Here is a 25,187-nt window from a genome sequence, read left to right on the forward strand (position 1 = left end):
TTGATGCAATGGAATTTCAAGCTTCTGCATATAATTTGAATTTACGAGGAATAGCATAACAAACTATGAGCTTCAGGTTGTTTGATACTCGGACGCAGGAGTCAAGGCACCCTTAAGTCCCATTTTTGGCAAGACTTAAAAAAGTTGTACGCTTGATCCAGGACGCGGGGCTGTCAGTCATTATGAGGCAGCACTATTGTCTTGGCTGACCCTGTGTCCGCGTATCAAACACCCCATATGGTTCAGACAAAGCCTTCAAGCCCCCCGGATATACTGAGCCTGAGGATGGTCTGCTGCTCGTCCTCTCCCTTGAAGCGCCCCAACCGTCCCCTCCCGATGCGCCGCTCCGTCCGAATCGCCGTCGTTGGAGACGTTGTGAGTCATTAATCCCCTCCCCTTCTCCACAAACTAAGCGCCCCTTTGTTTTTTTCGTTGCTCTGTTTCTGTGCTTTTGTTGCTTCTCTGCTGGCCTCTGTCACAATTGGAATCTTACATAGCGTTTGTTTTTTCCTTTAATCTTTGATTCCCAGAAATCAATTTTGTGCATTTGATTAAAAAAACGAAATGGATATCAAATTGTTAAGATAGAACGCTTGTTATTTCACCAAAGATTGGTCATCTTTGCCTTAGGTCAAGTATCAATGTATGGTTGGACTTGAGAGTTTTAGGGGGTATAGATGAAGTTTAGTCGGTGGTTGGAAGGAGAAGAACTAGTCGGTGTTTTTTGGATGCACCCACTAATTTTTCTGAAAATTAGGATAAGTTGGGAAATTGAGTTGTTGAGTGCTAATTCCTGGCTTATCTTACTTTTCTGGGATAAACAAGTCGGATTCTTGAACTTGGGGATCGAGTGGATGTGTTGGGGTTGTTTCACAGATCATCGGATTTTGACCTGCCACTGTTGCGGTCGGAGTTTGGAGCATGGAATGTGGCCATTTCTGGCAATTTGGTTTTCCGGAAAATTCCGGATAGTGTCCATCAATCCAAACGCGGTTTTCTGGAAATTTGTTAGTTCAGAAAATCCAATAAGCTTAACTGCCATCTTTTTCTTTCTTAGGACATATGATTTATCATGAAAATGGTTGTTCATATTCCTTAAGGATGTAACAGAGGTGCCACCTTAAATTGGTACAAATTCTCACGAAATTATCTTATGCAAGATTTGCAATAAATCGACATAGGCCAGGCGCCCCTGCAACCCGCTTGCGAAGGGTTCTGGGAGGCTGGAGGTCTCTAATTGCTCGGATTTTTGCCGGATCGATTTCGATCCCATACTTGTGGGCGACGAAACCAAGGAATTCACCCAACTTGGCAAGCTTGATGGGTAACAACCAAATCTCTTGCAAGAGACCTAAAGTGTGTTGCCTCCTTAGCTGCACAAAATGCATTATGACAACTGTAGATTTTCATGAGTTGTTTGAGAAACAATGCAAAAGCTAATACATCGGTGATGATTGTTGATGCTTGCTCATAATATCCTAAAAAAATCATTGAAAAAAGTGGGATAATGTTTGAAATGTCACGGCATCTTTTTGCTGTCCATTATTTCCTATTTAAACAGATTTATCTATTTTTTTAATATGTTGCAATTTAAGAAATATGTAATATTAAAAGTACATCAATATAGTTATTTTTGCATTTTCACAATGTATCTAATTTTTCATTTGCTTAAACTCCCCGAGAAAAATGACTAATTAAAATTCTTCCAAGAGAATGCTTGCGTAAAAAACTCCCCAAACACTGTTGGTGAGTATGATCAAATGTTAGAGTTCATTGTTGGAAGTGTTAGAGATAGATGTTTTGTTGAGGGTATTTCTGTCTTTTGTAATATAAGACCATGTTATATTTCTTTTTACTTATCAGGGGTATTCTTGTAAAAAAAATTATTCACAGCATCATAGATCTTCCTCCTGTTTGGTTGATCTCGTACGTTCTTTTTCTTTTCTTTAACCCTAATCCTATATTCTTTCTTTCCTTAAATCTTATTTTGATTTCATATCCCTATTCTCCTTTTTCTCTTTGTTCTATCCCTTCTTCTTCTAAAAATTTTCAGATATGATATTTTTCATGTCAATCACGTTTCTGGTATGTTTCAGATATGATATTCTCCTTTTTCTTGTTTTTTTTCATATTATCTTATTCCTTGTGTTGGGTCATCCCTTATTTTTGTTTTATCATCTTTCTATAGTTTCGCTGATTTAAAAAAAAGGAGAATTGTCTGCCCTATTCCAAAAAAAAGGAGGAAAAGGAAAGGTCTAAAAAAGGTCTCTTTTTTAAATAAAAAAGGAAAAGGAGGAAGGAAAGGGCCTCAATTTTGTAATCAGCAATCATATTACAACAGGTTCATATTGCTTGCTTTATTTCATCCAAAAAAAATTTGACGTCCTTCATTGCTGAAATCATACTCTGCTGATGTCAACAAATTTCCTGGGGTCTGCAGATCCAGTCTTCTTGATTCCATCTTCTTTACCTTGGTTCTTGTTCCAGTTTCTTTTTATATTGGTTTCATCATAGCCTCCTCAACCCAATCAATTCCTCCTTTTTTAGCCAGTTGGTCACCGACAAACTAAATGAGACCAACTTTATCACCTGGAAGAAGAAAATCATACTCTTTATCAGCAGTTACAATTTGATGGAGCACCTTGACGGATCTGAGTCCGTGCCCTCGGAATTCATGTCTGAGGTTCAGGGAGAAGATATGGGGAGACTGTCAAAACTGTTATTCTGAAAATTCCAGCATATACTACATGGCGGAAAAGTGATCAGGTTGTTGTTGTTTACATTACCGCAACTCTTTCCCAGGATGTTCTGTTTCATATTTCCATGAGTGTTTGCACGTAATTTGTGGGAGATTCTCTATAAATGGTTTGAGCAAATATCCACCCCAAAGATCTACCATCTCATATCGGAATTTGTTTTGCTGCAGAGGGGTGATTCCAGTGCCTTTGAATTTTTGAATAAGGTGAAATATATCTCGGATCAGCTAGCAGCGATAGGCAGCCCATTGGAGGACCTGGACATTTGTACTTAGATCCTAAAGGGACTTGGGTTCCTTTATTGCCATGTGTATAGACAAGAAGCAGAGGTGGAGCTGGGGGGGGGGGGGGGGGGCAGGACTGGGCTGTAGCCCAGTCCTGCCTCCAGAAACAGTTAAATTTTTTTTTTTTTTTTTTTAAAAGCCCAGTCCTAGCCCAGCCCAGCCCTGACTGCAGCAAATAGTTTGATTTGTCCATATGAAATAGATTTTTATTAATAATTGTAGCCATTTTTTATTTTATCTCAAAAAAAAATTTTCCGGGGGCGCTGCCCCCGAACCCTCGACTATCAAACCAATTTTTTTTTGCTACACCCCTGTTTGCCCCCCACCCCCCCCTCACATGAATCCTAGCTACGCCACTGAGCCTAGACCCCATTTTGATGAGCTTCGGCCCATGCTTTTAGAGTTCGAGTCCATGTTCAACATGTCTGGAAAAGGGGACAACCAACAGACTCACCATGAAGTTATGGTGGCTGCTAGTGTTGGTCGTGGCACTAATAACTCAACTAGGGGTGGCTGAGGTAGATGGCATGGTGGTATCCAAGTCAAAGGAGAGGCATCCTTCCCTATCCTTCTAGTGGCAACACTCAAATACCACATGTTAGATGTGCGGGAAGAAAGGCCACATGTGCACTGACTGTTATTGGTTCTATGTTCTTACCTTCAAGCCATCAACCGTTCCATATCCAGCATGCTTCAGAGCTTATTTACCCTCCGTAGGACCAAGGCCCAATGCTAATCCACCTTTTAGTGTGGTTATCCAGCCTCATTAGTCGGTACATACCCGTCATCTCAAACTGGTCATAATGTTTCTGTACCCGGGCTGTCATGAGATGTGAATGCATTAAGTATGATGTTCATTTAGACATGATTACATCATGGGTGTAATTCAAATTCATGACAACACTAAGCTCTTGGTCCGAATGCATAGGGTCCAGGTCAGAACATTCAAACTTGGGAAACATCATAAAGTGTGCAAGGCTCATAATACATGGTTGATTGATTCATGGGCAACTAATCACGTCGCAAGTGATTCTGGTTAGCTCTCAAACATTGTACCTTATCATGGCAATGAAAGTATAGTTATTGGCGATGGGAAACATCATCCCATCACATATATAGGACCGCCATTATTCCTACTAGTGAAGGTTACCTTTGTCTACTCGATACCTTTCCCGTTCCTAATATCTGCCATAATCTCATTTCTGTGTCTTAGTTGATAAACCAGTCTCTTTTTTTGTTTATGTGAAGGACCCTCTCACGAAGGAGATCCTCGCAAAAGGAGAAACGGTTGAATTTCTCTATGTCATTAACAAATCTCAAAGAAGTCTCGTTCGTAGTTCGAGTCACACTTTTGCTTTGTTCGTGTTCGAAGTTGATGAAGCCAAGAAATAAGTTGAACTTTGGCATCGAAGACTTGGTCATTGTAATTCTAATTTTCTTTAAACTCTATGTAATAAAGTTCTTATTCCATTAAGGGGTAAAGTACCTAAAGTGTCATTTTTTGTGTTCTAGTTGTCATCTATGTAAGAGCCATGCTTTTTCTTTTGATTTTGCTAATAAAAGAGCTTCATTTCCATTCAAATTAATTCATTTTGATGTTTGGGGTCTAGCCTTCATCATGTCTATGTCCAAATCTCATTATTTTGTTATCTTTGTTGATGACTTCACCAAATACACTGGGATCTATTTATTAAAACATAAAGGCCAAGTGATCCATATCTTTCAAAGATTTGAAACCTACATTGAAAATCAGTTTGGTCGTAAAGTCCGTTTTCGTAGCGATGGTGGCGGTGAATATATGTCTGTAGCTTTTATTAATCTGTTGCGTGAGTTCTTTTGCCTGAAAACTTCTCAACAAAATAGAATCGCAAAAAGGAAGCATGGATACATGGTAGAAACAGCTCTAACTATGTTAATAGAGTCCAAAGTTAGAAAGGATTTATGGGATGAATCTTTTCATACAGCTGTGAACTGCATTAATCATATGCCTTTGTCTAATTTGGAGGGTAGATTACCGTATTTCTTGTTGTTCAATAAGTATCCTGATTATTCCTTTATGTGTGCATTTGGCAGCAAGTGCTTTGTGCATGTTTACGAATCCTTACATAACAATCTGTCTCCAAAGGCACAAGAATGTCAATTTATGGGTTACGAGGATGAGTATTTAGGATATAGATGCTTTAATACTATTACTCAAAAAATATTCATCTCAAGGCATGTAGTTTTTCATGAACATGATTTATTATCGTCAAGAGCACATGTGAGTTCAAGGACCGAGGACAACCCTAATTTCTTTTGGCCGATCACTATGCCAATGAAGTCAAATCAAGTTCAGCCTGGTAGTGGTGATAGCAAGACATATGAATTGCTGATTCCAAGCGTCGATAATTCATGTCCAAGAGCTGAATCAATTCAGCCCAATAAACAGCCTGTTGGGTTCCAGATTTTCCCACAAACTTATGTCTGTTAGAAATATATTGAAGGTCGGCTAAATGCAGTCCCTCAGCAGCAACCTACTAGTCAGGTTACCCTTTGTACACAGCCGCCATTGAATCACGAGTTACAACAGTCCACTGACTCCTTAGTGGAATGATCAACTTCAAAAAATAAATTGGCCAGTGATGCAAGGAATGGTACAGATTCATCAGGCATTATACAGCCCAGGAGGTCAGGTTGTGTTAGACACCCACCGGAGAGATTGGTAAGCTATGACACCTTTTCAGTAGAGTTCCAGATATTTGCAACTAATGTCCTGAATGAGAGTGAACTCAAATCCTACTATGAAGCGTGCCAAAATAAATGCTGGGTTGAAGCCATGAATTAAGAAATTTCAGCGCTTCATGAATGTAATAATTGGGAGGTAGTTCCTCGTCCGTCTGACAAAAATATTGTAGGATGCTGCTGGGTATACAAGATTAAGTATAAAACTGATGGCAGCATAGAGCGTTACAAAGCCCGGCTTGTAGCGAAGGGTTACACCCAAAAGCATGGTCTTAATTTTGATGAGACGTTCATCCTGATATGAATGGGCACAATCAGAGTTGTTCATTTGCTTGCTGCTATGAACAGGTGGGAACTAAGCCAGATGGACGTGAATAACGCTTTTCTTCATGAAAAGGTCTATATAGAGCATCCACCAAGGACTCAGAGGCAGATCCCCAAACCACTGTGTTCAGGTTAAAAAGAAGGCGTTGTATGGGCTAAAGCAAGCTTCTAGGGCGTGGTTCAAAACCTTCAATAAGACTCTTTGTGCCTTGGGCTTTTCTTGTAGTCATTGCGGTTATTCACGTTTCCTGCATTATGACCAAGTGCATATTACTATAGTTTTGGTATACGATGATGATATTATAATTACGGGGAGTGATGCTTCACGAATTGCAAAGTTGAATAGTATGCTCAGTTTGAAGTTCCATATGAAAGATTTGGATTGTTTGATATATTTCCTCGGTGTAGAAGTAGACCATACAACTGAATCTTTGACACTTGTATGCTCTTGATCTTCTTGCTAGATTTGGAATGAAGGATTGTAAACCAATCTCTACACCTATTTATGCCCATACGAAATTTATGGAGGATGGGCCAAATGATAAGAAACTTGAGGAGCTATGAATTTTTCATAGACTTGTTGGTGCTTTGCATTATTTAATATTTACCCAAGCAAATATAATTTTTGCTATGAATCAGATCTCCCAATTCATGCATGCTCCTAAGCAAAGTCACATGGAGGCAACTAAAAGAGTTTTGTGTTACATCAAGGGCACCACTACAAATGGATTGATTTATAAGAGTGGAGACAAACCTGTCTCTATTCCCCTTTCCGTGTTGGCCTATTCTGACGTAGACTGGGCAGGAGATCCATCTACTATTAGATATGTGACCAGCTATTGAGTTTTTTCTCAAAGTTGCCAATCGAGGAAGCAAGAGTGGGAAGCGATTCAAGAAGTAGAAGTGGGGAGCGGGAAGCAAGACACTTCTAAAATTTTAGGAAGCGGGAAGCGCTGGACGACTTCGAAGCAAACCGAGAATTGTCTCGGAAGCGAACCAGAAGCGACCTAGGAAACGAATTGGAAGCAAAGAGGAAACAAAGAGGGAAGCGACCTAGGATTCAAGTGGGAAGCAAATAGGAATCGAGTTTTCCCGATATATTGAGCAAAAAAAAAATGTTAAAGGCTTCATGCCCCTCTAAAAAAATGAAACTTACTTCATGATATGATATTGGGAAGTGAGTGGGAAGCGAAATGGGAAGCACACTTCCCATTTAAAAAGGTTGCTTCCTCGCGCATTCCAGAAGTGATGTATTTCGTGCTTCCGAAACTTGATTCGGGAAAGCGCGCTTCCCCGAGTCCTATAGCATTTTCAGTAACCCTGGTTTTTCTTGGGAGTTATCTTATTTCCTAGTCCAACCAAAAGTAACGTACCGTGGCTAGATCTATTACTGAAGCTGAATATAGATCTATGGTGGCAATTACAATGAAAGTTTTATGGATTCGTCACTTACGTCGTTGTGTCAACCCATCAATACATCATTATTTTTTTGTGACAATCGGAGTGTAGTTGCCATTGCTACAAATCCTGTCCAGCATGGTGAGATAAATCATGTACTATGTAACACAAACTCTTCTAACAGGGCACCACACCCGCACCTATGCAGTTATGACACTTGGACACGACTTCCTTTGTGTTAGGTGAAGTCAACCACACTGAGGTTCATTTATGTCAAAAAGTAAATTCAGTTAACCCTAACCAAGTCCAATTTTATGTATATTATATATATAAATACATAAATGCATACACATACACATAGTGTTAACTTAAAACTATTAAAAATTATATATATATGCTCCCCGCACCCCCGCGCCCAAGTTTTTTAAGAGTGCTGCATCATTGCATCCGCACCTGTATCCATACCTGCACCTATGTGACATAAATCATGTAGTGCTGGACCAACATTTTGTCTGTGAAAAGGTTGAAAGTCAAGAAATTCAGCCCTTATTTGTTAGAGGAGAAGACTGAATTGCAGATCTTTTTACTAAGCCTCTTCCTTGTATTCATCATTGGCAGCTCAAGAGCAAATTGTCCATGATCTTAAACCACCCATGTACAGTTTGAGGAGGCATGTTAGAAATAAATGTTTTATTGAGGGTATTTCCATCTTTTGTAACATAAGACCATGTTATATTTCTTTTTACTTATAAAGGGTATTTTTGTAAAACAAAATTATTCACAATATCATACAAGAAAGGGCATGACCTAAAAGCTATGATATTGTGACACGATAGTTCGGTTATCGTACCCGTGTCAACACAAGTATGGGTATCAGGCGCAGTGCAAGTATGCCACACTGTGCCAGGTCGGGTCCAATGCTGGCCCGAACCTCAGAAAAGTAAAAAAAAAGCAAAATCACCCCCTCCTGAAACACTCGACTCTCTCTCTCTCTCCCTAGTCTCTCTCTTCCCTCTTCTCTGACTCTCGTTTTCCCTTCTCTCTGTCACTCTCTCGGTGATTGCAAGCTCACTTAGAGATAGATAGGTAAACGAGAGGGGTTTGGGGAGTGGAAAAATGAGAGAGAGAGAGAGAGAGAGAGAGAGAGAGAGAGAGAGAGAGAGAGAGTTGAATAGCCCGTACTTGGTGTTGTCGCCTCTTCCTCCTCCATGCCTTCCTTGCAGAGCGAAGGAGATAGTCGGTGCCCTTCCGACCTCCTTTTTCTTTGTAATGAAATTAAAAATTTCATTGAGCCCCCTACCAATCTTCATATTCTTAAAAAAAAATCTTTTTACTCCTTTTTAAATTCATACTATCATTTTCTTCCTCTTTTATTTAAAAATAATCAAAATATTCTTTTTTATTTTTTCAAACACGCATATTTTTAAAACACCTTTTATTTAAAAAAAATCATTTTACCCCTTCTTCCTCTTTTATGTTTAAAATGTTATTATTATTTTCTTTTATTTAATATATATATATATATATATATATATATATATATATATATATATATAGTCGTGTCTCCGTATCCACATTCTTCGAACTTGCCGTGTTGTACCCTCCGTACCCGTACCCAGGTGACATAGCCTAAAAGAAATACACGGCCCTTATTTTCTGCATCTCTTTCTTGTTTTCTCTCCCTTTATCGTGTGAACTGCAGGGCACATATCCCGGGGCCAATCTTGTCAAGAAGATGGTTCTCAGTTATTTGTTAAGGTGGCAAAGTGGGATATGAACAATCCTCCTTGCAAAGTAGCTCTTAATCAAGAAGCTTCTGGTAGAGGACACCTCATGGCTAGCAGGATGCAAAGCCAAAGTATAATTTCTGGCCATAGTTACCTAGTTCTTTACCTTGGATTTGATCCATTGGAATTACTAGTCATATTATCATCGTCCTAGTCAAATCTTATCTTAGATTATGCCTAATAAACTCAGCTAGGGAACCATCACTTAGATGATTTTGAGTTTTTTGATGATATTTCATTCTCTTCATTGATTGATTTTAGCAGTGACTGCTCATTTCCTTATTTTATCTTGTTTACGAGCTTTCTAGTCAAAATGAAAAAGTTGTTGGGCTCACTTGCTGTGCATGTTTTTTTCATGTTCTTGATATTACGCAGATTTTTTGTTTCCTTCAACTGGTCAAACTTTACTGGTTCATGGGGACGTGAACCCATTCATCATAATTGAAAGTTGATTCCAATCCTCACAGATCCATTTTCTGTCTTAATGCAATGTTCTTGTTTGGACATATTATTATGTTGATCTATATTCAGTGTTTTTGTGGGTGTTCAGAGAGGCATTAAAGGCGTACACCTTTAACGCCTCTACGATAAAGAAGCCTCAAGGCATGTGCCTCTTTAATGGAAATGAGACCCACTCCTCTTTACCAAAGAGGCCTGTGCTTCTATATCGCTTAGGCGTCATATGAGAGGCGTAGGCTTTTCACTTGTTGCTTTTTTGGGGTACAGGTTGCCTTCTTACTTTTTTAGTTATCTTTTCTCTTCAGTTGACATTTAAACCCATGAGATCGAAAAAATTCTATTTATTGTAGTGTTAAAAAGTGAATGATAGAAATGATAAATGTAATGTAATTTTGGGCATTACTTATATATTAAAGGTTGCTTAAGAGAGATAAAAGGTAGAAAATCAAAGACACGGTTCCTATTTGCTAGGGAAGACAAACAAAAAAGAAAAAAAATCAATAATTTTCATCTTTAATCTATTCGATTTTAATATTAATGTACTTTACTTTTTTCATTTTCAATGTAATATTTATCACAAAGCCATAAACTAGAAGCTTACTAGTGAAGTACCTATTTAGTAATATATATATATATATATATATATATATATATATATATATATATATATATATATATATGTGTGTGTGTGTGTGTGTGTGTGTGTGTGTGTCTAACTTATGCCTTGATATATATTGAAGCTTACGCCTTACTCAAAATTTTCAAAACCGCCTCAATGTGCCCCTTGCCTTTTAAAACCTTGGTTACACTCACATTCTCATGGCAGAGTATTGAACTAACTATTAGAAGAAACAATTGTGGTTTCTTTTTTGGACAAATACAACATGGATCCAATTATCACTTGATTAGGGTACAATGCTCATTCATTTCCAACCAGTGGTGGTTCAAACTGCTAATTTGTCATGTGCTTGTGCACTGTTATATCAATATCCTACAGAAAACAATTTTTTTCCTCTTATTATTGAAGCATGATGATTGGGACCTGCAAGAAGATGGGAAAGCACTTCAATTTTTACAGGTACTTCTTTCTTCATGGGATAAACAAAGAAACTTCGCTATATTGATTTCAAGATGGCAAAAACTTTACAAATAATTTTTCCTTGAAAGAAAACCTTAAATTGCATTTTTTTATATTTGTTTTCCTGTTATTTCTCCCTTTTAAATGGATTAACTTGGGCACTATTTGACTTACATGAGATCAGAGTCTTATGTTTGTTTTATGCTGCATACATAAGTAAGTATTACTGATATTTGGTTTGATGACTTTTCATTGTGTAACAACATGTGTTTTGATCCATTGGCAGCATTTTTGACAACTTAAAAGTGAAGATAGTCTTTCATCATGCAACTGTGTGTTCATATTCTAGTTTTTACTACTGAACACATGTGCATGCACGCTCACACACACACACACATGCACATACACACTCGCTTGCTCACTCTGTTAAAATATGTGTATATATATATATATATATATACCTGATAAAGGATATTTTTGTAATTCTGCTCAATAAGGGCATTTTGGTCTTTTTACTTTTCTTCTATTTTCCTTTTTCTTTTTACTTTTCTTCTTTTTTTATTTTCTTTTTCTTCGCTGAAAATGCATTAAATGCATTGCATTGGGGGTCCCAACTAAGAGTCATTGGACCCCCAACGGTCACAAATGTGACCGTTGGGGGCCCAACGAGTCCTTGTTGGGCCTCCCAATGTCCTCTCTCTCTCTCTCACTCTTTTCTCACTCTCTCATTCTCTCATTTGCTTATAAATAGAGGGGTAATCCCCTATGTAACTTATGGCTTTTCAAGCCCTTATTCAATAAATTTCATATATTTTTTTGTGTTGCCTTTTTTAAGGCTTCTTGTGTTGTCCCTTAGGGCATGTTTGATACGCCATTCCCAGCGGGATTCGAACGAAAATCCCGCTGGGAACAACCAAATTCGACAAACGTTGGACGCGGCGGACGGCGTTCCGTGCGTCCGCCGCGTCCATAAATGTTTTTAATTTTCGATCCACCCCCCCCCCCCTGTTACAAAAAGAACAAGAACGGAGGGGACAAAAAAAAATGCATCGACGGGCGCGCTGCACCCGTCTGTGTGTGTGTGTGTGTGTGTGTGTGTGCAAGGGCTCCGCTGGAGCGGCGGGTGGCGGCACCACCGCCTCCGACGCCAAGAGGGGGCGTTCCTTCGGCAGCGGGGGCAGCCGACCCTCTCTCTCTTGCGCCTGACCCTCTCTCTTAAAAGTTAAAACTGTCTCTCTCTCCTATGTAGCAGCCGGAGGGGCGGAGCACTCTCTCTCGGCGAAGGGGCGCCAACGGCCGGCGAAGGGGCGCGACCGGCGGAGGCGAGGCCGCTTGGCCCCCTTCCTCTTCTTCTCTTCTTCTTCTTATTATTCCTCTTATTCTTCTTCTCTTGTTCGTTCTTTTTCTTTTTTTTATTTTTGCTTAACTAGGGTTTTTTTTCTAATTTCTTTGATGATCTTCTTCATTCTTTTTGTATTTTCTTCTTGATCAGCGCTTTCAAGAATCTCCATTGAAGCCTGTTTGGAAGAAGAATTTCATAAGACTGGTTCTTGTGGCAGGAATTTTGTGGATATTATTCATGCTCATTGTGTTATTATTTCAAGTCTGGTCATGCCAATTGTCTGTGGCTTCATTTTCAGGTGGGCTTTTGGAATTATCCCATCTAAATTGTTTGTTAATCATTTCTTGGTCATGATTTTTTATGAGGCATTCAGAATCAGAGTTTATCAGCAACCACAGAAGTGGCAGTTTGTCTTCTGTTGGTTGTTTGATAACATGATTTCTGATAGAGGCATATGCCAAATACTCTGTGTTAGTTTTCGATGACTTGCATTGATAAATGTATTATTTTTGTGATTTTTATGAACTTATACAGGGATTTGTGTTTTTTATGAACTTATTTTTGTGTTAGTTTTTTATATATGCTTTCTGTATCATAAATATTCATCAATTGAAGGTGAAAGTTTACTCTTTTGCGTCTAAACTTGTGCCCATTCCTGTCAAAACATTGTTAGATCATGAACCTGCTCTGAGCCTGTAACTTTTGGCAATTTCTGTTGCAATTTGTAACATAGCATCTGAGTACATCATCATCAAACAACGGACATTTGGAACATGGCATCTGAGTACAGTCCAAACAAACGTTGGACTTGGAACAGTTGTTATGGAACAAACATAACCAATGTTCAGTTCCGTCTCTTTTGTTCATTTCGTCCAACCCTGGACAAGCCATCAAACATACCCTTAGTGGACTATTTCTATATTCCCCTTCGTGGGTTTGTGCTTGTCCATTCATTGGACCGTGTGAATGCATTAAGCATTCTTGTTATTCCTTTCCGCATACTTTCTAACACACTCATCACATGAAATCGCAAGAAAACACAATCACATACACAACCTATGCATATGCTAGGTTGGTTGGTGCTCAAATTGGTGTCAGTTGTTTTCTCATGCTAGGAGTGGTGCTATGGGTTGGATGCACTTATGAATACATTTTGTTAAAGGGTTACATAGGGAGGTTTCAGTGTTTGGTAGGAATTTTTTATTCAAGTCTATGGTCACATTGAGCGTGGATGTCAGGAACATTCTTATCTCAGCAGAGTTCTGATTTTCAAATGACTTCTGCAGGTAGCATGTAACTCTGTTTCCTGAAGCTATAAATATGCAGTTGGTGCATACTGGTATATTGTCTCTGTCCTTCAGGGGTTTCTGGGAGAATAATTGATGACTAGACATAGCCTTAGTTGTGGCAATCTACTAATAATACCAATGAAAACCAGTTATGATAACTAGGCATTACACAGTGCACCTCTCAAGTTATTGAAACGAAAATTGTAATTCCAATTTACTTGATTTACATCACACAAGTGTGCATTGGTGCAAGATGGAAAATTTGGATTGACTATCATCATTATATGCAAGTTCACATGGATAGATCTCAACCCCAACCCTAAACTGGTAGAATCTGTATACTTAACTGATTTGAGGCCTTTATTCAACATCATAGAAAGAATTCATCCACTTTTAATCTCAAAGTTTCTCTCACTGATATACAGGAAACTTCAAATAGAGTTGGAGAAAATGTTGGAAGAAGACATGCTGGCCTGCCTGATATAGATGTTTTTTGCAATGGATAATTTTCAGGGCAAGAAGTCAGCTCTTCAAAAATCATTCAACTTTTTCTGTCAAAGTTTGAGTGCAGTAACGGTGCCATCTTTAGCCCATTTTGTAATTACAACAATCTAAACTTGCGTTCTTTAATCAGATTTAGAAAATTACATGTAGAGACCCAAAACCCAAAAGGCACGTGCAAGGAGTTGTACAAGAAGTCCTTCAGTTGAACTCTTGAAGCTATCACTGGATGAATATAAAATAACTGATAGTGCCTCTTTCAAGAGAGGCACAGTACTGGATTTTCCTTGGATAGGTTAATTTGAAGCCAAGGAAACTAGAGAGCCAGATTTGGAAATAAGAATGTAATACGGATGCAAACTAGCAAAAAATTACGCATCTGGAAGATATGGAAAATATGTCCAAAACCATTCCTTCACAGCACAGAAGCAGATAATCTTATAACAAAAAATGTGGAAAGAAACATAGCTCTAGTCCTGTATTGCCTTTGAAGCACCTATAAGTGAAACAAAACCTAATTAATCAGATAAATACACCAACAAAAGTGACAGAATGCCTGGGATAGTGGGTATGAATTTGGACCACGTAGCATGAACATGTGCTACATATGTCTAAGAAATTATTCTACCCCAATATTGTACATAACTACCATATCTATTGGTGTCATGTGTGAAAGTACACTCTTTGAGTTTATAAGCCATGCTTACCTGGTTTGTCATTCTTTAGCCTTCTTAACATATTCTACATTTCAGACTAAATTCCTGGCTAAGTGACATTAAGTGTGAAGCTCCACTTTAGATGATGCTTGTTGGATAGCAAAGTTTTGTTCTTTGGCACATGAAGTGCTATCAATGATACACGTTTTAAAAAAAAACGTAGCCACACGGGATCAGCGGTGGAGAAGCATCCACTAACAGTGGACGCTTTGTGAATCCACTGTTACGGGTTTCTCTCTCTCTCTCTCTCTCTATCTATCTATCTATATATATATATATATATATATATATATAGCTGTGTCCCGGTACCCTCATTTTTTAAAATTGCCGTGTTGTGCTCTGTACCCGTACCCATGTGACATAGATAGGCGTTGTTTATTGGTTTGTCATGCATTAGTCTTATTAGTAGATTTTAAATGTTGCACCAAATCCTTGCTAAGTGGCATCATATGTGAGAATTTACTCTAGATAATGGTTGTTGGATAGCAAAGTTTTTTCTTTGGAGCATGTTGGTAAAGCATTATCCACGATTAGTTTTGTATCACACGTAAAGATCTGTAATTAGAAGTGAGATGCTTCAGAAAATTCATGATATCTGTTTCCTAGGCATAAAATTGCTTGTAAATTCTGCTCAATATGCTTGTTGGTGTACTCTTCAAGGCAGTGACCTTCCAGTTTTAATACTTTGATATGCTAACCTTGAAATGCTTGATGGTCATGGTAACATGTAAGAGGGGTAGTTGTTGGTATGTTGCCATGCGTATTTTCTTCTCACTGTTATAACTATTTTTTTTCTTTATATCATGAGAAACATCTTTTAAGCTGTTCTTAACTGACATGATTTTGCATGGGCTTGCAGCCCGATTTGGTGCTTTTTACAGGCATGCTTTTTCTCTTCCTGGTCATTTCTACATTTGGAGTTGTTGTAAGGAATGACGTGATTTGGTTCTTATCTTTTTTTCCCCTTTCCATGATTGATTTTCACTTTCTATTCTAATGGAATCTATGATGATTTGCTTAAGCTCTTTGATACTGTTTTTGTTACATGCCAGGTGACTTTGGTAATGAAAATGTTGAGCTTGTTAGGAGCATTGCAAATCTTAAATTCCCGAAAGCAGCTATTTTGGGAAATCATGATAGCTGGTACACCCAGAGATTTTCAGTAAAGTAAGGGTTTATCATATCATTTACGTGGGATGCCTTTCCATTTAATTTTTTTCTTGGTCTGCTTTAGACAAATATAAGAGGATGGTAGGATATGTGATCAAAATCTTGCTTCAACCCATGCTTTTTTTTCCTTCCAAGTATTTCTTGTATAATAATTTCTAAAACAATTTATTAATTGGTAGTGTTTTTGTTATATAATGTGTTTGGCAGGGGAAGGGATGGTGTGCAAGCTCAGCTAGAATGGTGAGTTTGTGTTGGGTATATAATCATCACTAGTACTTGTGGCCCTGCAGTCTTTTCTGGTTGTAACTTTTCATTTTTGGGCATTTTGATTGTAATATGATGGATCCATTCTTCTTTACCATCCCATAGAATTGCTTCTAATATGTGACTAAAACAAGTGGACTTGGATGGTTTTAGGAAAGCATTAGCCTGACATGCAAAACGTGAACACAGCTATCTTTCACAAGGTTTGGGTCTTGTCACAGCCAATACTGGGGGACCTAGTAGTATTATGCGTGTGGACATGGAAATGAAATACCACAGGGAGAGGACCACTCTCATTAGGTAACTGCCTTAGAACATAATTTACCAGCCCAAGTCTTTGACAAGCAGAGACTGCCTTCCCAGGTTACCTAGGGAACTGTGTCCAGTGTTATATGATAAGGACATTATTTTACCATTTATTTGTGTACATATCCTGATTTGGACTGTGAAAAGTTGATGTATGCAGCTGGTAATATCACCAACTCAGCCTTGAAGCAATTATTGTGGACAAATGAAGTCCAAATTGAAGCATGTAAACAGAAATTTATTCACAATTCTGCCATATGCGAACCATTTCTGCCATCCTTTATTATGCTAAGAAAAATGATACCAGATAGAACTAAGTGCTTGATGTGTGTGTGTAAAGAGTTTGGAAGTAAAACATATCTTGTTATTCTTTGTATACACAAGAATGCATTTGATGCAAGCTTGCAACTTGACAATCCATTCATTTTGGATTTGGCATCTTTTGGATGCTACATTACAGTCTATGTAGTCAAAAGCCCCGACTAGGCACTGACTAGTCCGCCTAGTCGGTCTAGGTTAAGTAAAATGCCTAGGCTTTACAATTCCTAGGTGAGTGCCTTAAAAAGGTACCAATTTTGCCAACTAAGGTGCCTAGTCGGCGACTAAGCTGCCTCCGCCTAGGCAAGAGGGCAGTTTAGTTATTTATAATTCATATATATATTGTTATTATATATATATATAATTATATTTATGTGCATGTGTTTGTGTGATTTGTTCTATGAAATCATGCAAACATGCTTAATTATTATATTTATATATATGTGTGTGTGCCACTTTGCTTTTGGGATTTTTTATGTGAAACATTGAAAGCATGCACAATTAATTTTAATTGATTATGTCTTTTTATATATGTGTGTGTTACTTTGTTTTTTATGGATTTTTCTATAAAAGCCTGAAAGCATGTTTAGCATTATGAATTATGTAATATGTTATTTATATATGTATGTGTTATTGTGCTTCTCTGAAAGGTTGAAAGCATATTTTGTTGGTTATACTAAATATGTCATGAATAATTGAAAATATATATATTTTTGTGTGTACAATTATATATATGTATATTCTGGTTATGTATATTAATATATTTTGTGAAAGCATGTATAATTTTGTACTTGTGTAATGAAATCATCTTATTAGTAAAAAAATTAAACATATTTTTATGTATATTTTGTGTACTTTTTTATATTTAATTGTGGTACCAACTAGTCCTGCCTAGTCTTTGACTAGTCTTTTTAGGGGTCTACCGACTAGGCACCCCCTAGTGCTTTTGACTACATAGATTACAGTACATCTATCAGTGTACTTTATTTTCCTTGGATGTACATATAATTATTCTTGCATCTGAAAATATCAGCTAAGCATTTTTTTATGTAAAACACAACAATATTTTCATTGACCGCTTTCAAGTTGAAATTGATTGTTATTTTTCTTGAAGAAATTGTATTAAGAGAAAACAAAATCAGGTAAGATTAAAGTCAGCTGTGAGTAGGCCCTGGAAATTACATGGTTTACCCATATTTGAGAATTCTTTTTGGAAACTGCTTTTACCTTTTGTATTTCTAGCAAGGAATCATTGGATCGCAAGCTTGTGAGCATCCTTTCAGAATAATTTTGCAATCAAATTCTGGAACTTCGCATTAGTTTTATTTTCTTGAAGATTTTGCACTTGCTGCAAAAAAAATGACTGTTGTGCTCTTGAATCAGTCTTGGTGAGGAACATGTCGGTTATCATCGTATTGATTTTCATGCCTTAAAGCTTAGTGTTGTTGGAGGTCGCCCATTTTCCTGCGGTGGTGATGTCATCTTTCGGCGTGGACTTATTTCTGCAAGGTTGGTGGATACACATAAATGACCATCAGTTTTAATTAAAGGAACTGTGGAAGCTACATTTCTGTATCATTATACTTCCTCCAATTCATAGTTTTTGTGTGCATTTAACATTTCTTTCATGAATTACTTTATTGGTTTTCTTCTAGTTCTCTATAAATGGTTGAAGTTGAGTTTTGTATTACATTTATAACCTCAGCACGTGTTAAACAGTTGTTCTGGAGATTTATGAGTGGTGGAGCAGGTAATCAAATTGTTGTAAGCAATATTGTCAAGTGTACTCTTCTTGCATTTGTACAAGCACTGTCTTTTCCAGCTCCATGTTTGTGGGTGACGAATCCCTTTGGTTACATGTCAAGATTTCTTTTCTACAAGGTTGGGAAGGACTATGGAGTAACTAGTTGGATATTCTGGGAAGGGGCTACTTTTAAATTGTTCCTATGTGGGTGGCCTCGTCTTCTCGGGTTGGCAACTTCTATTAATAAGATCTTGTCTTTTTATGTAACTCTATGCGAGTGCTGTGAATCATCGTTATTCTTTTGAATCTAGACGGCAATGTGATGACAGTTGGTTTGACCAATCTAGATGCCTTCATCTTCTTGGGCTCATTAAAATTGAGAATTAGGCTGCAAAATTTTCCACTAAAACCCCAGAACTCCAATGATATGACATAGCAAACTTGGCCAACAATGTGGAAACTCGATGCTTCCTTTTTCTGAAGCACACTTCATAGAAAGTGTGCTTCCTGGACCAAGCAGGTCTAGTAGCATTTTCTCCTTTGAAGCATATGATTTATTTTCCAACTCATAAGACGAGATTCCACTTTAGCCAGGATACCCTGACACAAGTCAAGTAAGAGGCCCTGGAAAAAGAGGCAATCCATGGTACCAAATTGGAAGGCCTCCCCCCCCAAGGCCAACCAAGAATCCCACAAAGTGATGAGGCTTGATCAGGAGCAACATTGAAGGGGATAGTACACATGGATTTGGACTGATTAATTTTCATGCCAGAACAAGTCTCAATTTCAACAAAGATGTCCTGAAGAGCTGACACAGATCTAGAATCAGCCTTGCAAATGAAAGAGCATCATGGCGAACAAAAGAGATTCACTCCGAATGGGACAATGAGGAAACTTGGGGACAGAAAGGGATCCATCCTCAATGGCTGCTGAAGTGTTCAGAGTTAACAGTTGTGTATCAATGGAAGCTACATCTCCACATTATTATACTTCCTCCAATTCATAGTCTTTGTGTGCATTTTACATTTCTTTCATGAATTACTTTATTGGTGTTCTTCTAGTTCTCTATAAATTGAATTGAAGCTGAGTTTTGTATTGCATTTATAACCTCAGCACAAGCGTGAAACAATTTTTCTGGAGATTCATGAGGTAATCAAATTATTATAAGTAAATCGATATTGGAAAGTGTAATCCTCTTGCATTTGTACACGCACTATCCAGCTCCATGTTTATGGGTGAGGTATCCCTTTGGTTAGATGTCAAGATTTTTTTTCTACAAGGTTAGGAAGGACTATGGAACAACTAGTTGGATATTCTGGGCTGTCACAGGACACGGATAAAAAGACATGAGGCATGCCATTTTTGTGCAATTTTCTATTCAAAATAGTATACAAAGAGACACAACACAAGGACAAGTTGAAGAATCCCTGTGACAGATTCTGGGAAGGGGCAAGGCTACTTTGAAAATGTTCATATGTGGGCTACATTTGGTCTCGTCTTCTCGGGTTGGCAACTTCTATTAATAAGATCTCGTCTTTTTACACCTCTTTTTGCGAGTGCTGTGAATCATTGTCATTCTTTTGAATCTAGATGGCAATGTGATAACAGTTGATTTGACCAATCTAGATGGCCTCATCTTCTTGGGGTCATTAAAATTGAGAATTAGGCCTCAAAACTTTACACTAAACCCCCAGAACTCCGATGATATGACATAGCAAACTTGGCCAACAATCTGGAAGCTCAATGCTTCCTTGAAGTTCCTGAACCAAGCACGTCTAGTAGCATTTTCTCCTTTGAAGCACGACTTATTTTTCCTTTATCGTTTCCTCACAAATTGCTGTTAGATGATAGGATTCTTTTGTTGTATGCTGTGTTTGCCTTCGTTTTATTCTCTGTGGCACAGAGCCAATTAAAGTTTTTAATTTCACACGCTTTTCAGATACAGGGTGCATGATATGAATGAAAGTGCGAAAAAGATCTGTCAAGCAGCATCAGGAACTCCTGAGGGACACTTCATCATATTTCTTGCACATAATGGACCTACAGGTAAGTCGGTTTTGTGTTTTGGTTGTGTTGATATGATAGCACATTCCCAGTTTTTGTTACTGGATGTTATCGATGTTGGAGATATTCTGACAAATTATTCATTGTTATGAAGGTCTGGGCTCTAAAATAAATGATATCTGTGGAAGAGATTGGGTAATTGAGGGAGGGGACCATGGAGATCCAGGTTAGTGTTCTTTGTTCTGCAGCATTGATTTGTGTGTTTCATTAGAATCCCCATCTGAAACTTTTTCCTGTTGCACAGATCTAGCACAGGCTATATCCAACTCGAAAAAAGGAGGCAAGGTATCTATTCCATTGGTTGTATTTGGTCATATGCATAAACAGTTGGCATATAGAAGAGGTCTTAGGAAAATGGTTGTTCATGGGACTGATGACATTATTTATCTTAATGGAGCTGTCGTTCCAAGAGTGAAAAAGTTGATTGATACACAAGGGACCACCACCTCTAATTCTGCAAAAGGCAGTAGTGCTCTTACTGTACCTAAATCTAGGGGAAGTGTGCGCGAATTTACTGTTGTTGAAATGTTGGATGGGAAGTTGGTAAGGGCAGCAGAATCATGGGTTTCAGTTGCTGGAGAGGCCACTAAACTAGAAGAGGAACATGTTCTATATGATCGAGTGCAAGATCTTACTCCATGAAACACATTCAATTCTTAGATGTATATACCTCAATGGTACCAAGACCTGACCTTGGTGTTTCCAAATCAAACTACCGCCATGAATGAGATCCAAATTGGCCATGTAAAAATGAAAGACATTGTAAAGATGTAATGGTATAAAAGTAGTTCAATAGCTTCCTTAGATTCTCTCTCTACACACACAATTGTTCATTCAAGTGATGATTTAATTGTGATTAAACTAATTACATAAAGAGTATCAAAAACAAAAGTTCTGTTCTTATCCAGATAAAGGGCAAGACCAAGCTGCAGCGCCCCAGCACCGTTCTTTTATTTCAATAAAGAAAAAAGAAAAAGCAACCAAAGCTACTAACAGTTTTTTTTTGCTTGAAAAAAAAAAAGCAAGCTACTAGCACTAACCCATAGATCCTCATAGTCTCTGGCAGCCTTCTCTTTCAAGAAGCCAACAACAAGGTCATGCCCTTGCATGTTCCTAGCTCTAGGCCTCAACCAAGAGGCTCTACGTTCAGTTCGACACAGAGAATGGCCCATGGCCTATCACCCCCAGCATCAAACATGAGAAGAAACAAAATAAACAACTGAACCAGACAGATGAGGTCAAGAGCTTCCTAGCAACTCGTGAAAAGGGAGAGAGAGAAAGAGAGAGAGAGAGAGAGTCTAGCCGTCCCTTTAGAACTTATTAACAATGTTGTCAGTATCGGAAACTGACCTGTATCGTTTGGCCAAGGATTCAGGTTAATCAGTTGATAGTGATTCTCAAGTGAATCGTTCTGAATCAGCCAAAAAATAATTCGTCAATCAGAACGGGTTGCTTGTTAAAGTCATTAAAATAATATTAAAATTTTAATTTTGAGCTATTTTTTATATTTTATTAAAAATTAGCCGATTCAGGCCAGTATCGTATCGATTTTCTGGCAGTACGATACATATCGTCTGATTCAGGCCAATCATGTCTGGCAGGAGCAGTTAGTGCACGTCACCTTGTGTTGGAGACATTGCAAGTTAGAATCCCTAAAAAGTTTTTTGATGAATTCACATAGTGCCCATTGTCCAAAAATCTACATTGGGATTACGCTTGCAAGTAACAAAAAAGATGTCATTTTCTTCTACCTGACAGTAATGATGTTGATGAAGTTTATGATGTTTTTCCAGTTCATGATTGTCATGCTGCCACTTACCAGATGAAAATTACTTCCCCATTTGTCCCATTTTCTTTCTATGGCTCTTTTGGGTATTGCCTTGGGGAAGAGTCATGGATAGGATGATAGAGTCCAACAGAGCAAGAACAGACTGGAACCTGCCTGATGGGACTGAGTGCTACCGGGTCTGCCCACTTGGACCTGGCCCACTGTTGGTGCATCGATCCTATTTTAGACTATTAGATTGGATGGATTCAGATCCAGTTGGCTTGTCAGATGATGGGTATCCAGGTAAAATTTTCTGAAGCTTGATCTGGACTTGAGCTTTTTAAGCATAGATTGGTCCAAATTTGCTAAAGTCAGCTTAATAGGGGTCCCATTTTAGGCAAAGTATGTGTCCAACAAAAACTTGTTCTCTATAAAACCAATGACGACCTAGTACTTCACAAAGTTGCTTTCCCCATCTGTCGAGACACAAATAATCATCATATTAATAAATAAAAATCTATTTATTATTGAAATATCATTTAAAATATCAAATAATACTAAAATGTTGTTGAACGTGTCATGACGTGTCCCCTAAACACAGGACCCTAAATGGCGTGTCCCTGTGAAATAGTTCCCCATCCCTGCACAGATTTTAATTTTGTGGAATTCATTTTCAGTTTTCTCAAACAGGTCCATCATTAAAAAAGACAAAAAGGACTCCACAAACTCATGTCAATTCAGTGGGGCTTGGTCAAATCCTAGTTGTTGGTTTGGTATGACCTGTCTAGTCTCTAGACTATGATAGACTTTGCACTTGAACCTACTTACAGTCATGGTCCCGAATCTACTGCCAGAATTTGTATTCAAACTTTGTAAAAGAAAAAGTTGGGAGGAGGGAAAAGAAAAGAAAGCGACAGCACCAATGTGAAGATGCAAGTAAAACCTGTGACCTTCTCATTATATTTTATCTTTTTCTTATGTTCAGTGAGATATCAGGACCAGTCTATTGTGCTGTGTGTTTATGATGATAAATTTCTGAACTCATTATGTCAACCTAGTCTCATTTTTTTGTACCACTTGGTGCAGAGAGAGGAGCACATCAATCCTCTTTGTATTTTAGCAAGCCTTTTACTGTGCACACTATCATTGTGGGCTGAAACTGAGTTAAAACTTTTTTGTGTCATATTCACGAGTTGATTCAATGATGAGTTCAGTTCGGACCACAAGACATGATCACCATCATCCACTTTTAGTTCTAGGCCCAAATGACCAATTCCCCTTTCACAAGGATCAAGGCTTACTTAACTAACCTTATCCTCGGGCAGGACATGGAATAGACCAATATAACAAGTTGTCCTTGGGCACTAGGCCGGGCCCAGCCCAACCCAGTTATAATTAGGCTCGGGCAGTGCCCTTTAGGTCAGGTCTGTCGAGCTTTTTGCATTTTTGCGCATGGGCCCAGCCCAATCCGAAATGGGCTGAGTACCCGACAGCCAGGCGGGCACCTGGCCCAGTGGTCAACCCTGCATAGGTCCATTAGCAGTTTGGCTATTTCTATGCTCTTCTAGTGACACACTGACTTGAATTTGATCCTAGATTGAATGTCTCACCCATTTGTAAACTTGAATCATAATGGCGTTTGATTCAGCTTAGACTTGGTTGATAATATAGATGTAGATAAGCTGGTTCGGATTGAATCTGGATATAAGCAATTACGGTGTAATCGAATCTGGCCCTGGAACTTAGCATCCACTTACTGGACCCGGTTTTAAACACATTCTTACCCTGAAGAGTCCAAACTTATTGGTGAAACAGAAATATATATTGTAACTGGATTTGGCATACTTGGATCTTTACTAGATTTGGGTTTATAAAGTCTTAACAAGATAATGTTTCATGGCTTGAAACTCACGAGAAGCGTCCCTTACTACAAGGTCGAAGCAAGGTGTACTTCTTGTTTGGCAAGGAGGATCTCAGGGTTTTGCCAATATCAACTGAAGACCTGTTTTTTTTTTAATGAAAACTGAAGGCCTGTCAATGTATGACCAATAATTAGCTTTTCTTTTCCTGGTTTGGCTCCAAAAACCCAAAGAAAAAGAACTATAGCTGGATAATAGAATGAGATATTCCAGATTCATATCCTCTCTCGAGTGAAAAAAACAACAAATTGACATGATATCATTAGATTAATCGGAAGCAATTGGATCCAACCAAAATGGAGCATCACCTGAAACCCTAAAAAGAGTGGTTTCTGTTGAACTCCATGTATTATAAAGGGCACTTTAGTCATTACAATCACTCCAGTTGGTAGCTTAAAAGCTCAAGATGAACAAAAGGTGATTCAAAGGATATGATTTTGATGCAAACCCCATTCATAAAGACACCAAAGTGTGGATAAAGTAGACATGGAATTCCAAAAGGCTCACACCAAGATACCAAATAGAGTTTGACCATGTCTCTACTTTAATAGATAAATAGGTCATACAATGTATTCTTATTTAAAGGGAGTTTGTTATAAAGGTGTGGTGTCACCTCCCCTCATTTACTTCCATGCAAACCGTACTCCTAGGGGACGAAAAATTACAATCTCAGGTGGTAGATTGGAATGCCTGAAAAAGCACCAGTCTTTGACTAAATCTAGACCGTTGGTTCCTTCCTCCCTGGGATCTGGGTACCCCATTTAATACCACCTTCGTTTTCTTATTATCTGGTATCTTTTGTCTTTAAATTAGAGATCATCTCTGCCACCATGTTAGTTCTGGGTCTAATTCCCACCATCCTTTTGTTCCATCGGTGAAAAGTTGCCACTTGTATCTAATTCATGTGGTTCATAATGATGGGTTCTTCTCTTCTTCTTTGTTAAGGAAAGGAAGAAAGAGAGAGAGAGAGAGAGAGAGA

At 38.2% G+C, this 25,187-nt stretch overlaps 1 protein-coding gene across 4 annotated transcripts; it reads left to right on the top strand.

Annotated features, from left to right (window-relative positions):
* Positions 1-262: 262 nt before the first annotated feature.
* LOC149835250 (uncharacterized) lies at positions 263-21,336 on the top strand. 4 transcript variants are annotated; one of them, XM_090010465.1, is made up of 9 exons: positions 263-375; positions 10,757-10,807; positions 15,515-15,536; positions 15,708-15,798; positions 16,033-16,065; positions 18,097-18,222; positions 20,397-20,503; positions 20,616-20,687; positions 20,766-21,336. In XM_090010465.1, exons 1-9 carry the CDS (start codon positions 286-288, stop codon positions 21,161-21,163), a joined length of 990 nt encoding a protein of 329 aa, XP_089866591.1. In that variant the 5' UTR covers positions 263-285; the 3' UTR covers positions 21,164-21,336. The 4 variants fall into 4 exon arrangements, with proteins under 4 accessions (XP_089866591.1, XP_089866592.1, XP_089866590.1 ...); XM_090010464.1 differs by having other exon boundaries at positions 265-375; positions 15,708-15,822; XM_090010466.1 differs by lacking the exon at positions 10,757-10,807 and having other exon boundaries at positions 264-375; positions 15,708-15,822.
* The last annotated feature ends 3,851 nt before the right edge of the window (positions 21,337-25,187 follow it).

The sequence above is a fragment of the Nuphar pumila genome, chromosome 6, assembly GCF_984573655.1.
Source record: "Nuphar pumila chromosome 6, dmNupPumi1.hap1.1, whole genome shotgun sequence".
Classification (NCBI taxonomy): Eukaryota; Viridiplantae; Streptophyta; class Magnoliopsida; order Nymphaeales; family Nymphaeaceae; genus Nuphar; species Nuphar pumila.